General features: G+C 39.8%; 1 protein-coding gene across 1 annotated transcript in view; it reads left to right on the forward strand.

Moving 5' to 3' along the window:
* Positions 1-466: 466 nt before the first annotated feature.
* LOC104624986 (A disintegrin and metalloproteinase with thrombospondin motifs 12-like) overlaps positions 467-12,523 on the forward strand; it is a gene marked incomplete at both ends in the record, with an annotated part of 64,664 nt that continues 52,607 nt past the window's right edge. Inside the window, one exon of the mRNA XM_010292496.1 lies at positions 467-641. Within this exon, the coding sequence (XP_010290798.1) occupies positions 467-641 (175 nt within the window). The remainder of the gene's footprint in view (positions 642-12,523) is intronic.

Raw genomic sequence — 12,523 nt, forward strand, 5'->3', positions numbered from 1 at the left:
TGATGAGTTGTGTAATCTGACTGTGGAATTGCAGCTAGGAACACAATTACGCTTTGCACTTATGAAACAGCTTCTATTCAGGGCTTGTTCTCTGGGGAACGGATGCAAAACACCAGAAGAACAAGATGCAACTCTTTCTAGTGTATCATGTTTGACAAATTAACTTTTGACCTTTCAGTGGCTGTGAACAAATAGGGGAGCCTCTGCCTCTGTATACAGGTTTTTAGGGTATTAGGAAGAAGGTATTTTTTCTATTCCCCATTGGACTGCTATGTCCTTGCGAGGTACAAAGCAACCTTGAAGTTTGCAGCAAAATAAATGCTGAAAACCTGTTGGTTTCATATTTCTGCAGTATAATGACTGGCTTATAAGAAAACCTCAGGGATGATGGTATGAAAATAATTTATCTTATACTTGACTTCTAGTACTGGACAGTAGAGATTAACTTTTTTGTGCTTATTTTCAGACTGGATATTTCCATCTGCCTCATGGAGACTACTTCATTGAGCCCATTAAAAAGTATCCACACAAGGAGGGAACACCCCATCCCCATATTATCTATGGGGCAAATATCCTTCAAAATGCTTTAAGGAGAAGACGGGCGATCCCGATGGAAAAAGGACAAGCATGTGGATTGAATGGTGTGTATATTGCTGGATTTCTGCCTATTTGCTTTCTGCATCTTTTTAAGCAGCTTTTATTTTCCAGTGGTGTGTGCTTTTCCTTCTGCCAGGCTTTTTAAAAATTCTGTAAGAGAGCATCTCAGTCAAAACACCTCGGGAGCCACCCACCCAAGTTCCTTTCTGAAAACATAAATCCCCCTTATGACTGCTGGGATCTTTTTCACACCATTAAACTTTCTACCCTTCACTTTTTTCTCCAGCCAGAACTGTTCAGTGAGTTTGACATGGAATTTTTCAGTAGTTCTGGGATGATGAGAATTGCAGTCATTATTATTTTTAATAGAATATCCTCACTCCATGCAAATGCTGTCCTCAACATAAAATATCCCCCCTCTAATCCATGGTTTAAATTTAGGATTTCTAGATTCTCTGTGATAGTTACAAAAATATGTAAAGACTTTTATTTGGTTGTTCTGAAAGTAAAGTGCAAGACATCAACAGCAAGGTGTTTTTTGTAGAAGCACAAGTAAAAATAACTTAAATATTGATACAATAGTACTCAGCATCATCTCATTTGGGAAAACGAACAAATACACTATCCTGGAAAGGAAGAATATATCTCAGGGTAGTTGGCAACTCCTAATTATAAAATTAATTCCTTTATTTAGTAAAATCATTTACTTGATTGACTTCATACCAAAATTTTAGAGGTCTTGCTCTGGTTCTCTGATGTTTGAGGCCTTCAAGCTGAGTCTGCACCAAACTTTAGAAAAGGTACAGTATTGGTAGGGAGAATGAATAATAACCTAAATGATGTAAGGCCCAAGTTATGTACAAATACAGCTGCAGAATATGCAGGGGTGTGTTTCTGTCTGTTTTTCTCAGGTTAATGGTTAAAGAGTAGTTGGTTCTTTTCCAGGGGTGGGAAAAAAGGAGGAGTGTTGGAATTTTTAATCCTCAATCATGACCGCTGCTGAAGTTTTACTGCTGTTTAATATGAATTGATAAATTAAAGAAGCAAACAACAACTCGGACCCACTCTATTTCTGGTCATAGACCTGCTTTGCACTTCTTGCTTGCTGGCCGAAAGCAGTGTGAAATGATAGCTGGGGGAAACTAGAAGGCTGATGGCTAGTGGGGAGCTATTCAGTCTTCTGTGGTACTGGGTAGGTGAGGATGAGAGCAAGCTGTAAGAATTAATGTGAATGCCATCCCTTATTATTTTCCATAAAATAAAAATATGTCTACTTGTTAGACAAATAAGCCTGAAGTTGAAAAGCCATAAACGTCTAATATTGATGTTTATTTTGGCTTAAATCTAAAACAGCACCCTGATTTTCTCTTTCTTCTGATGACTGCTGGGATAACTGAGAGGAATTAGTTTAGATTTGCCTGTGAAGAAAAAGGAAATGTTTTTGCCTTCTGTCTTCCAGTTTTCTTTTGTGCATGAAATAGCATCTGTAAGCAACAATTTCAAGTATGGAGAGGAGATAGGAGATACCAGTGATTATGTTGTGTATTTGCTTTGTGTAGCCTGCTTATTTTCTTTCTACCTCTCACTTTTTATCTCTTGTATCTTCCTTCAAAGTCCTGGAGAATGAGACAGAAAAAGACTCGCTGTACCTAGATACTGGGAAAAATTGAGCATAGCTTCCCTGAGATTTCATCATTTAGACTAGCTAAGTTTGATTTGATAGGCTCTTGAATGTAAGTTGCCTGTCTGATGTTATTCATTCTAGTGTGACAGAACTATGCCTGGTGGTAGTAATGTTTTCATTATATTCCAGGCTAACAAAAGGAGTGTCTTACGAATTAACAAAGTAATATACTGTCATTTATGTTTCTGTGTTTAACTAACTCAATCAGCCTTTAGAGTAATCTGTTTGACTGTCACAAAAGTTAAGTAGTAAGTGTGAAAAAATGTATGGGGAAAAGCAAGCATTTCCTTCATTACAGTTTTGCCCTTTATGTGACAGGATATAACAATAATTGGTTCCTCTAAAGGCCTTAACTCTCTAATTTGTGTGTTATGTTTTGTTATCTCACTTCTGTTGTAGCCAGCTCTTCAACAAGGATAGAAGAAAGAAAGACGTCACTGTCATCTCTTGTTTACATTATGCATTGTCAAAAAGCAGTTGCTCTTGTTAGAAGTGAAATACAGAACAAAAAAGGAAACTGAGTTAATTCTTGCTTTCTCTGCTAAATATATTCACTATACAGGCTTTGGGGAATACTTGGTGCATAAATAAATTTTAAAGGTGGTAAGTTGACTCTTTCTCCTTTTCAAGAGCTCAAGCACTTCATGCTGTTAAGTTTGATGCCAGAAGTCTGGTACACCCACATGATATCACAGATGACCCAGAGTAATGCCTTTTAGGATCACTTTAAAGAAAACAATTTCAAATTACAGTTCACATTTAAACGTAGAAACTAATTCTATTTTACAGATAACATCGTGACCATTTTGTATTCTCAACCCCAGCTTTGTCACAACTGGGCTGGGGCTTACCTGATGAAATGTTGCCTGACATATCTCTTGTAGGAACTGGTTTTCAGAATTAAATATTTTAACCTTCTGGGCTGAGATTTATCATACAGAGTGTCTGCTTTTGTTTATCTGAGCTCTCATACTGTTTGTTTTTTGAACTTAAGCTGAGAACAGTCAGTTCTTAATCTTTTGCTTGGGAAACCCTTTGTATGCCCAGGCTAAAATGTAGTGGTGATTTTTGCTTTGAAAAGCTGAACCACCTGGCTGCTTTCAAGTCAGCACATAAAGTTGAGTGGTGGTAATAGTAGTGATAATAGTAATCTTTTACTCAGAATTAACTTGTCTATCAGGCAAGGAATATAAAGACTATCTGTGTAGGCAAAATCAAAAGAGAGGAAATAGTGTGGGATGGAATAGGTGGAAGATGCTGACGTTCTCTGCAGTCTTTTTCAAGTTTTTTTTTAATGCAAGGACTGTGTCAGCTCTTGGAAGAAGCCATGTGCAGCGTGCTCACATTTACTGTGGCAACAACCACATGAATCTTCAGGCTCCAACTGGCTTGTCATCTGTCTCATCTACATGTGGCAACACTTTAGCATGTTACATTCCTGTGATCTTGCAATGATTATATTAAATAGTTTATAATTTGCAGTATCCTTACCAGTTTGAGATATTTGGAGAAAAATAGTTGTGATAAATGATGTAAATTAAAACTTAACATTTGTGCTGTGCACTTCCACTCCTGATTAGGCAACTGCCAGATTATTCAGTCATTAGCTGCATGCAAAACTGAGTGCTAATCTTGCAAGTAGCATTATAGATACTATGCATAGATACTGTTCACTGCAAGCTGCTGTCTTCCTATATAATTTGAAATCTGTGTGAGAAGTAGCAAAAATGGTAAATGAAAAGTGTCCCTGAGCTTTATAAATAATTTTCTAATAATTTGTGCCTGTAGGAGAAGAAACTAAGGATCTGGGCATTTGTTTTGTTCTTTTAAATAGGTTATCTTAAAAACTTGACAGTGCTCTGCAATACAATGCAAGAGGGAAGGAATTATGCTTACCTCTACAGGGTAAGAAAAGGTCTCCTTCCATTTCTTTCTGTTTGTTTTCATGCAGTCTGCCACAAGCTATTGCTTTGCTTGTGAACCACAAAATGGAGAAGTTTTGTGAAGTTTGTTAATGAAAACGCTGTGATGTAATGAAGACCTTCCTGACTCAGCACTACAGAGGGGACAGATATGATACGAATAGATGGACGTCTTTTTCTTGGACTGGTGAGGTGGTCAGGTTGCTGTTGTTTAGAAGGAGGGTAGCTGAGTTTATTCAGACTGCAAACCAGTGATTGCTGCAGTAGGCTGTAATATGTAACTATGGAAAGAAAGGTTTAGGGTATTAAAATAGATCTCTAAGAATACTTCATTGGAGCTTTAGGTGTATGGAAGTTGTCATATGCTTTGTCCTCATTTTGGCATTGAAAAGATTGAATAGATGAGTTCCACACAGATCAGAAGTTATGATTAAATATTAATATACATGGACCTCCATCTCCTTGTCTGCAAAGGAGTTATAAATCTTATAACTGAAAATTTTGCATTTGGAGCAATTTTACATTGGAGCTATGATGCAATAAGGCTGGGGTGGGAGTGAGGAGACGGGCTGGGTGCTGTGTGAAATGAGTAGAGGGGTGAGGGGAGCTGAAGGAGCAGAGCAACATTATCTGTGCTAAACTGGTTTTTAAGTCTTTAAATGGTGGCTTGGTGGCATAGTTGATTTAACAGGTGACTACAATGCTATTAAGCTGGTTCAGACAATAGTTACCTGTTGTTCTTCCTAAGATTTGTGTCCGAGTGCAGGATTTTATTGAATCATGGTCTTGATTTTTGATGATTACCTTGATACTGCCAGAGGATTCTCTTCAGTTTTCCTGTCTGCATGTGTAGAGCATAAACTGTTAGTCTTGGCTTTTGACAGTGAAGTCCTTTGTTTAACCACTTGGAAGAGGGAAGGAAGAAAAGTCCAGGATACTGTTTTATTCTCAAAGGATATCCTATTGTTTTTTGGAAGAACGTTGTGGCCAATGTAAGCAGCCTTGCTTGCTGGCAGAACCCCTGGTACATGCTGTGTAGTTTCCGTATCTTTTAAAGAATGATGCTGACATTTTCCCAGTATTTGTTTATCCTGTATTTAATGACATCAGTTACTATTCAGCTTAATTTGCTTAGTTTCTGCAAAACTCAGAGACTATTATTCTTATGATGGTAAGTTCACACACTGCATTGTTCTGAGATTAATTCAATGTAGAGGGAAGAGCATCTTTCTCCGTGCATCCCTCAGCTTTCTATGAACAGGCTCTCCTGATGTGTTTAAAAGATGCTTGCCATGAAAAAAGAGTAGATAGATACATTCAGTCAGAATGACCTCTTATTTTAAGGCAAGAACAACAAAACAAACAGCTCGCAGGAGTACATGGAGTATGTCTCATCTCCAGAACAGTTTGCATTGAACTGAAAACAGTGAATGCCTGCTTGTGCAGACAGCAGGAGATTTAACATCTCAGGAGTGGGGTACCTGGGAAGCAAAGACATGATAGCTGGTTTGTTCTAGCTGTGGATACAACAATTATACTGCTAACTGGTGTAAAAAGACTTTTTCCAACCCTCCCGCCCCAAAACAAGCTTATTAAATGACAGCAAAATAGTCTAAATTTCCTTCAGGTTTCTGGAAGACTTTTTTTTTTTTTTTTTCCCCTCAGTTGCTCTCTGGAGTGTATTAGAAGCTAATCAGAGAGAAGATAGACTTTTTTCATTTCCTTGTGCTTTCCTTCTGCAGAAAAAGAAAGAGGAGTCTTCTGTTTCTAAAATCTCTGGATTCTGTGCTAGGGAGATAGAATCCTTCAACAATATGTAGCCTTGCTAAGGATTCTAGGTTTCATTAGCATACAGATGTTTAATAGATATGTTTACTATTACTTGAGCTTCAGGTTTTAAAGACATGGGATAAGGTTCTTATCTCTTAGCTTGAGTAGTCTAGCAGTTAAATACTTGAGTTTAAGCTAGTTGTGTTACAAGCTGACTCCTTTTAGATTTAGTGTAGAAACAGTCATTGTCAAACACTGATTCATCCTATCCTAAGATGTCATCTTTAACTTTTGGGATGAATTGTCCTTGGGAGCTGCCTAGACTGTAATTACAGACAGTAGAAATACTGTTAGAGGAGAAAGGAGTAAAATACTGTATATTGTGCAATTGTCCCTCTCCAGTTAAATAAGCACAGAGTCAAAAACTAGACTTTCAAAACTAGAACTTTCTCCAAGTGAGTCCAAAGTCTGTGCTGAACAGGGGCCAGAGAAAGCTCAATGCTGGCAGAGTGCTGGCATGTGCTTTCTCAGTCCCTGATTGATTTCTCATCTTCTCTTTTCCGCTGGAATCTCACCTTCAGTATTTCACTATCTCCTAGTAACTGAAACAAGGTGCTTTCCATAAGTACTTGTGTTTTGCAGGAGGCAAGGGAGAAAAATGTGGAAACAGGAGATTGTTGTTATAATAGGATAATAGTCACTTGTTGCCACCAAAAGGCATCAGAAACATGGTATGCTTCCTCACTCAATGACTGAATAAATTTTAAAGTTCTGTGACAGGCCATTTTCCAAATAATATGAGTAAAACTGTAAGGAGGGAAAAACCTGCTTCACTGTGTTTCAGTGGAGTCTTTCTGTTCAGTCCCTGTGCCGCTGGAAAGAAATAGTGCTTGCTACACCATGCTTGCTTACTGCACTTGCTTTCCTGTAGTTGAAGGGGAGACAGTGGTCTCTTCCATGTCGTCACTGAAACAGTTTGCTTGATCACTCCTCAGATTGAGGAGTCTCAGTCTGGATCCAGACTCAACTTAGTTCAGCATTTCTAACCATGTACTGTCATAGAGGAATATATTCTGCTCCTGCTCTGTGCCTACAGCTGTCCTTACCAAACTGTGTGTGATGCTGTTGCGCTTTTTGGGTATTACCATTGATTTGGTAAAGAAATGCTTTGGTAGCGTAAATGTAAAATCGCTGCAGTATTCATTTGGGGAGCAATAGCAAGCTTTAAAATTAAACTGTTACACGTCACATGCCATCCCTTTCTCTTTTGTAGGTTAAACTAGCCTTGAACGATTGTAAACCTTATTTCCACAGTTGAAATAGAAACCCCAGAAGGCTAAGTTGCATTTAGGAGAATTTTTGTTGCACGAGTTTGAAAATTTGCTCAGAACACTTGACCCATTAATGGAGTAGTATTGGCAAAGCTGTTCAGCCTTCAGTCTGGTTAGTGCCAGATTTCTCAGTCATACTGAACTCTCTGTGAACTTTCTGAAAAGAAACTACAATTACCTTATTATTTCTGGGCAGATAGCGGATTTCTAATTCTTCTGAGAAGTGCTGGCCTTGTGCTGTGGGGCTAATGCACTGATACGGGCTCAGTGTTCACAATTAGTTTCTCTGAAGTCTGCATGTCCCTGTCCTCTGGCAGGCGCCCGTCATACCATGACCCACTTGCCTGAGCAGAGTTTTTCTGCGTGAAACACAGTGTCTTTGCAGCGTGTCCACTCCTTGCTTGGGGCTGGTGTTCTTCCCTCCATGCTCCCAGCATCTTCATCAACTTGGATACCTTTTGTGTACTTGGAGAGACTTCTCTGGATGAGTTGTACTTCAAAGGAGATTATAATACTCCTCTCAGCATAGATTTTAGCTTTATGATCAGTCGAGAACAAGGAGAATTGCATAATTTAGGAGGTTATAAGAGGTTTTCTGTCCACCAGTACTTAGTTATCTTGTAGAGAACTGTAAGTCACTCCTTTTCAGGGAGAAGTGGGGCCATATCTGGAGCCACATTACATAAAATTACTTGGTAGCATGTTCTGAGGTGCACAGATTCTGTTTCTCACTCCTGATCATCTGCTGAGTGTAGGATGCTGTTATCAACTCCAGTGATGGGTGGTTGTCGGGATCATTCATTGGGCCCCTCACTACAAGAAGGACATTGAGGTGCTGGAGCGTGTCCAGAGAAGGGCAACGAAGCTGGTGAGGGGTCTGGAGCACAAGTCTTATGAGGAGCGGCTGAAGGAACTGGGGTTGTTTAGTCTGGAGAAGAGGAGGCTGAGAGGAGACCTTCTCGCTCTCTACAACTACCTGAAAGGGGGTTGTGGCGACGAGGGTGTTGGCCTCTTATCCCTCCACTCACTACTTGGGAGTGATAGGACAAGAGGAAATGGCCTCAAGTTGCGCCAGGGGAGGTTTAGATTGGATATTAGGAAAAATTTCTTCACTGAGAGGGTGGTCAGGCATTGGAACAGGCTGCCCAGGGAGGTGGTGGAGTCACCATCTCTGGAAGTGTTCAAGAAACATGTGGATGTGGCGCTTCAGGACATGGTCTAGGGGACATGGTGGCGCTGGATTAATGGTTGGACTTGATGATCTTGAAGGTCCTTTCCAACCTAGTGTTTCTGTGATTCTCATAATGAATTTCTGACAATATTGAGTAACTTGGATGTTATGCTTAGTAGATGCAATTTCTCTAGACAGCAGTCTGCATGTTTTGGAGTCCAGGATGTCATTTCTGACATAGGTCTTTATGTATGAACTGTTTTGCATTCAGTTGCTGAAAACAAAGATCTGCCTCAACACAGATTTAGTGACCTGCTGGACTTGCTAGCTGGATTTGATTTGTTGTGGAAGACTTCTGGTAGTGTGAGGTTTGTTCCTCAGTTTCATGGTGCTTATGTAAAGATTACCTGTTGCAGGGCATCTTTGCAAATAATACCTCTTTACTGTGTGCTATTTCTGAAATGTCCTGAAAAATCTGTATATAAATAACAGATCGGAGAGACACTATTCACTTAAAGACCATACGGAATTGCAGTTTTTTTACCAGAAGAAGGAATTGTCCCACAGAAGTAAGTAGGCATTCACCTTTATGCAAAAAAAAGTGACCAGAAGGTCACTGTTTGCTAAAAGGTATAGCAAATGTTTTTAGTTGATGCACTTAAATACTGCACTTGTTTGAAGACTTTGTGGAACCATTTGTTGCATGCCTAGGTTTCTATATAAAAGAACATAAAAGAGAATACTGATTTTTTGCCATGATCTCTTCTACACTTTCTGCTTTTCTTATCTTGCAAACATTCAACTTAAACTTACTTCAGCAAACAACATGTAATCAGGTGGCTTAGCTGAACAAACTATGTATTACTGTCCTCTTTAAACAACTAATGATGAAGGTTTTGTGCACATAAATTACACTGCTAAATTAGAGAAAGTCTCTTCTAAACTGCTCTAATCAATCTCAAGAAACAGTGCACAAAAAGGAGTATTTGTGCAAAATAGAAAGTCAAAAGCCTTGATGTCCTTTATTTATTTTTTTTAAAGAAGCTCAGATTTCATGTTGTCTCTGATTTGTACTCATTTTAAAAAAGGTCTTGTCCAATATTTTGCTCAGCTGCAAAACAGCCTTTGAGTTGAAGTTGCAGAGAGAGAGATTTTTGTATTTTAAATACTCTTTAAACACAATTAAAACACAGCCCCAGTCTAAGTCTTCCATTCTGCCAAAGTTAGAATCAGCAGCAAGTTTCTTGCCTGCCTGAGCATTAAAACAAGCTGAATTACGTTCCTTCCTCTGATCTGCACTATTGTTAGTTGAGCCCCTAGTGTGGATTCCCCTCAGCTCTTTGGAGGTTTGGATTTGGATCAAAGTCTTCTTTCAGGTGCTGCAGTTTTAACAAGGGATTGTTCCTAACATTTTCTTCATTATTTGCTTGACATTCTCCAGGTAAAATATTCACTGACCACTCTCTGCTTTATGGTATTTTATTTTCAGTGTCCCAGCTGCATCCGTTTCCCATTGTGAGGTAGTTGTGTCAGTCAGGTCTTCCTCACAGGGGATGGATGGACATGAGAGGGATGAAATTTCATCTGCTGGGGAGGTAATGGGGAAAAAGGGCCGTAAAAGAAAGGAGTTTCCTGCAAAGCCTGGACTGGTAGCATTGGCAGGCAGCTGAAATTTGTCCAAGCAGAGATAGCCTTAAGATTGGGGAATGGATTACTGAACAGCCCCTTCCCCAGCTGATGGATTTAACTTGCTTTTATCCATCATTATCCATTTTGGGGATATATTTCTCTCCTTAAGCTATAATTAGTCATACTGGTTTATGAGTTGTGTGAACTGGATGTTTCTTTCGGGCAAACCTGCGTGCATTTTTCTCTCTTTCTGGTCCCATGTGTTTACATACCTTTAGAATTTCAGGGCTACCTGGAGACAAGAGGAGCCCAGGGACTTTCTGTGAATGAAAACTGAGATTGTAATTTAGAAAAAACCAGGCTGAGTCTGTTGACAGGGCTTTGCTTGATTCTCTTTCCACAGGAGTGCGAATTTCAAAGCTCAAACTCGGGTTTAGAATCACGGAATCTTTGGGTTGAAAGGGACCTTTAAAGGTCATCTAGTCCAACTGTCCTGGAACAGGGACATCTTCAACAGTTCTAAGCAAACACTTTCAAACTTCTTGGCATTTTAGTGTGGGACAGCCAATAGCTCTTGTCTGTGAAGGATTCTGGCATAGTTTTCTGTAGGCAGTGAACCACAGGGAGTCCAGTTAATTATAGCTGGTTTTACTGGTGATCCTCCACCCTAGGCATGACAAAAATGGAAGCGAGTTAGTGGGATCGTGACATCCAACAGGTTATAATGCCCCTGACAAGCAGTTTCTGTTAGGAAACTGGAATCAAAAGAGAAGGTAACTCTCAAACCTCTGTCTAAAACTGGAAACATCCTGTAGCCCATGCAGTGGTACTCATGAAGAGCTGAGAACAGCACCAGTCACACCAAGATGGTGTTATCCTAACAGGACTGCTCGTGCGAGGTGCCTGGTGGCAGGAATCCTTAACCTGTCATGTGCAAAGATACTGTCAGGTGTGTCCCCTGAGATGTCTTGATGTCATTTGTGCTGTTCCTCCCCTTGGCCCTTCTAGCAATTTTACAGATGCCTTCATCATCTCTCCCTGGTTGCAGGACGGAGTAGCTGGGTGATGGCCTGTCCCTGTTCTGCTATTTCAGTGGCTGTTGTCTGTGCATCGCTGCCTCTTCAGGGGCTTAATCAGGCAAAATGAAATCTTGTGTGCTGAGTTGGAGCAGGAGAACCTCCACGCTCATCTTTCGAAATGTCATGAAGCTGGAAAACGTTCTTACCAGGGCCTAATTCTAAGAATAGAAAAATATTAAAAGCAATATGTGTCTGAGATTTTCGAGGTGTCATATTAGCATAATGCATTTCGGTAACTCCCAGACTGACCAACCCCTTCTCAGGCCCAGGCTCAGGGGAGAGACCTTTCTTGTAAGAGCTGCTCTTGCACTGCTGATGTTTGCTGCAGAAGCACAGCTGAGTTGGGGCTGAGGCTTTGAAGGCTGCATTGCTTAGTAACATAATCTGAAATGCAAGACATTTGGCCTCAGCCAAGGACAAGGAGGCCCCTCAAAGTGCTAGCATGTGTTCTTTCCTTTGAGCACACTAGTGGTATTGGTATTTTTTAAATACAGTGGAGAAATGGAATGGAAAAAAAAATAGCATATGCAGCATTTCTTAAAGGTATCATATCAAACCTTGAAAGACTAATATTTTGTTTCAAGATTAATTCCAGAATATCTTTCTCCTTTTTTCCCTTAGTAATCTGAACTTAAACCAAACTAATTAAAAGAAATGGTTTAACTACGACTTTGAAGACCTATTCTGTGACTACCCATTTCTCTTTCACAATACAGACATTATACATTAATTTAGTTGTGGTACTTTCCATTCCTTAACTTGTCTTTTGAACATTTAAAACTGAGATTTCTTTTTTTAAACAATTCAAGTTTCTTCAAGCAAATTGTGGGTCAACTGTAATGGCTATTTTCCATGTATAACAAACTGTTATGCAAGGAATGTTCACTTAGTGGTGGATGGTGCATTCATGGGAACTTGGCCTCTCTGTCTGCAGCGTGTCTCCGGCATGAAGGTCTTCAGACAGGTGCGTGAAGATTAGGAGCTGGGGAGAATGAAGAACAGAATTTCATTGACTTGACACCTGTCACCCAGTGCTATCCACTCCCCCATCTGACTTTCAGGTTTCACCTGATACAATGGTGCCAAAAACACTGAATGGCCTACAGTATTTTAGGGAAGTACCTGTTTGTTTTGAGTGTTTCTAAGCATGGCCGATGAGCAAAGGAATAGGATCCAGACATTCTCTCCAGATTTCACCCTTGCTCTGCCATAATGGCTCATGCTCATCCTGCTCCTCACAGTTCCTTCATAATGAAAATAAGTTGGAAGGGAGGGAGGGAACATACATATGGGCTTGTGCAGTCCATTACAATAGCCAGTTCAGTTATAAAATTAAAGGC

The sequence above is a fragment of the Phaethon lepturus genome, unplaced genomic scaffold, assembly GCF_000687285.1.
Source record: "Phaethon lepturus isolate BGI_N335 unplaced genomic scaffold, ASM68728v1 scaffold54398, whole genome shotgun sequence".
Taxonomy (NCBI): domain Eukaryota; kingdom Metazoa; phylum Chordata; class Aves; order Phaethontiformes; family Phaethontidae; genus Phaethon; species Phaethon lepturus.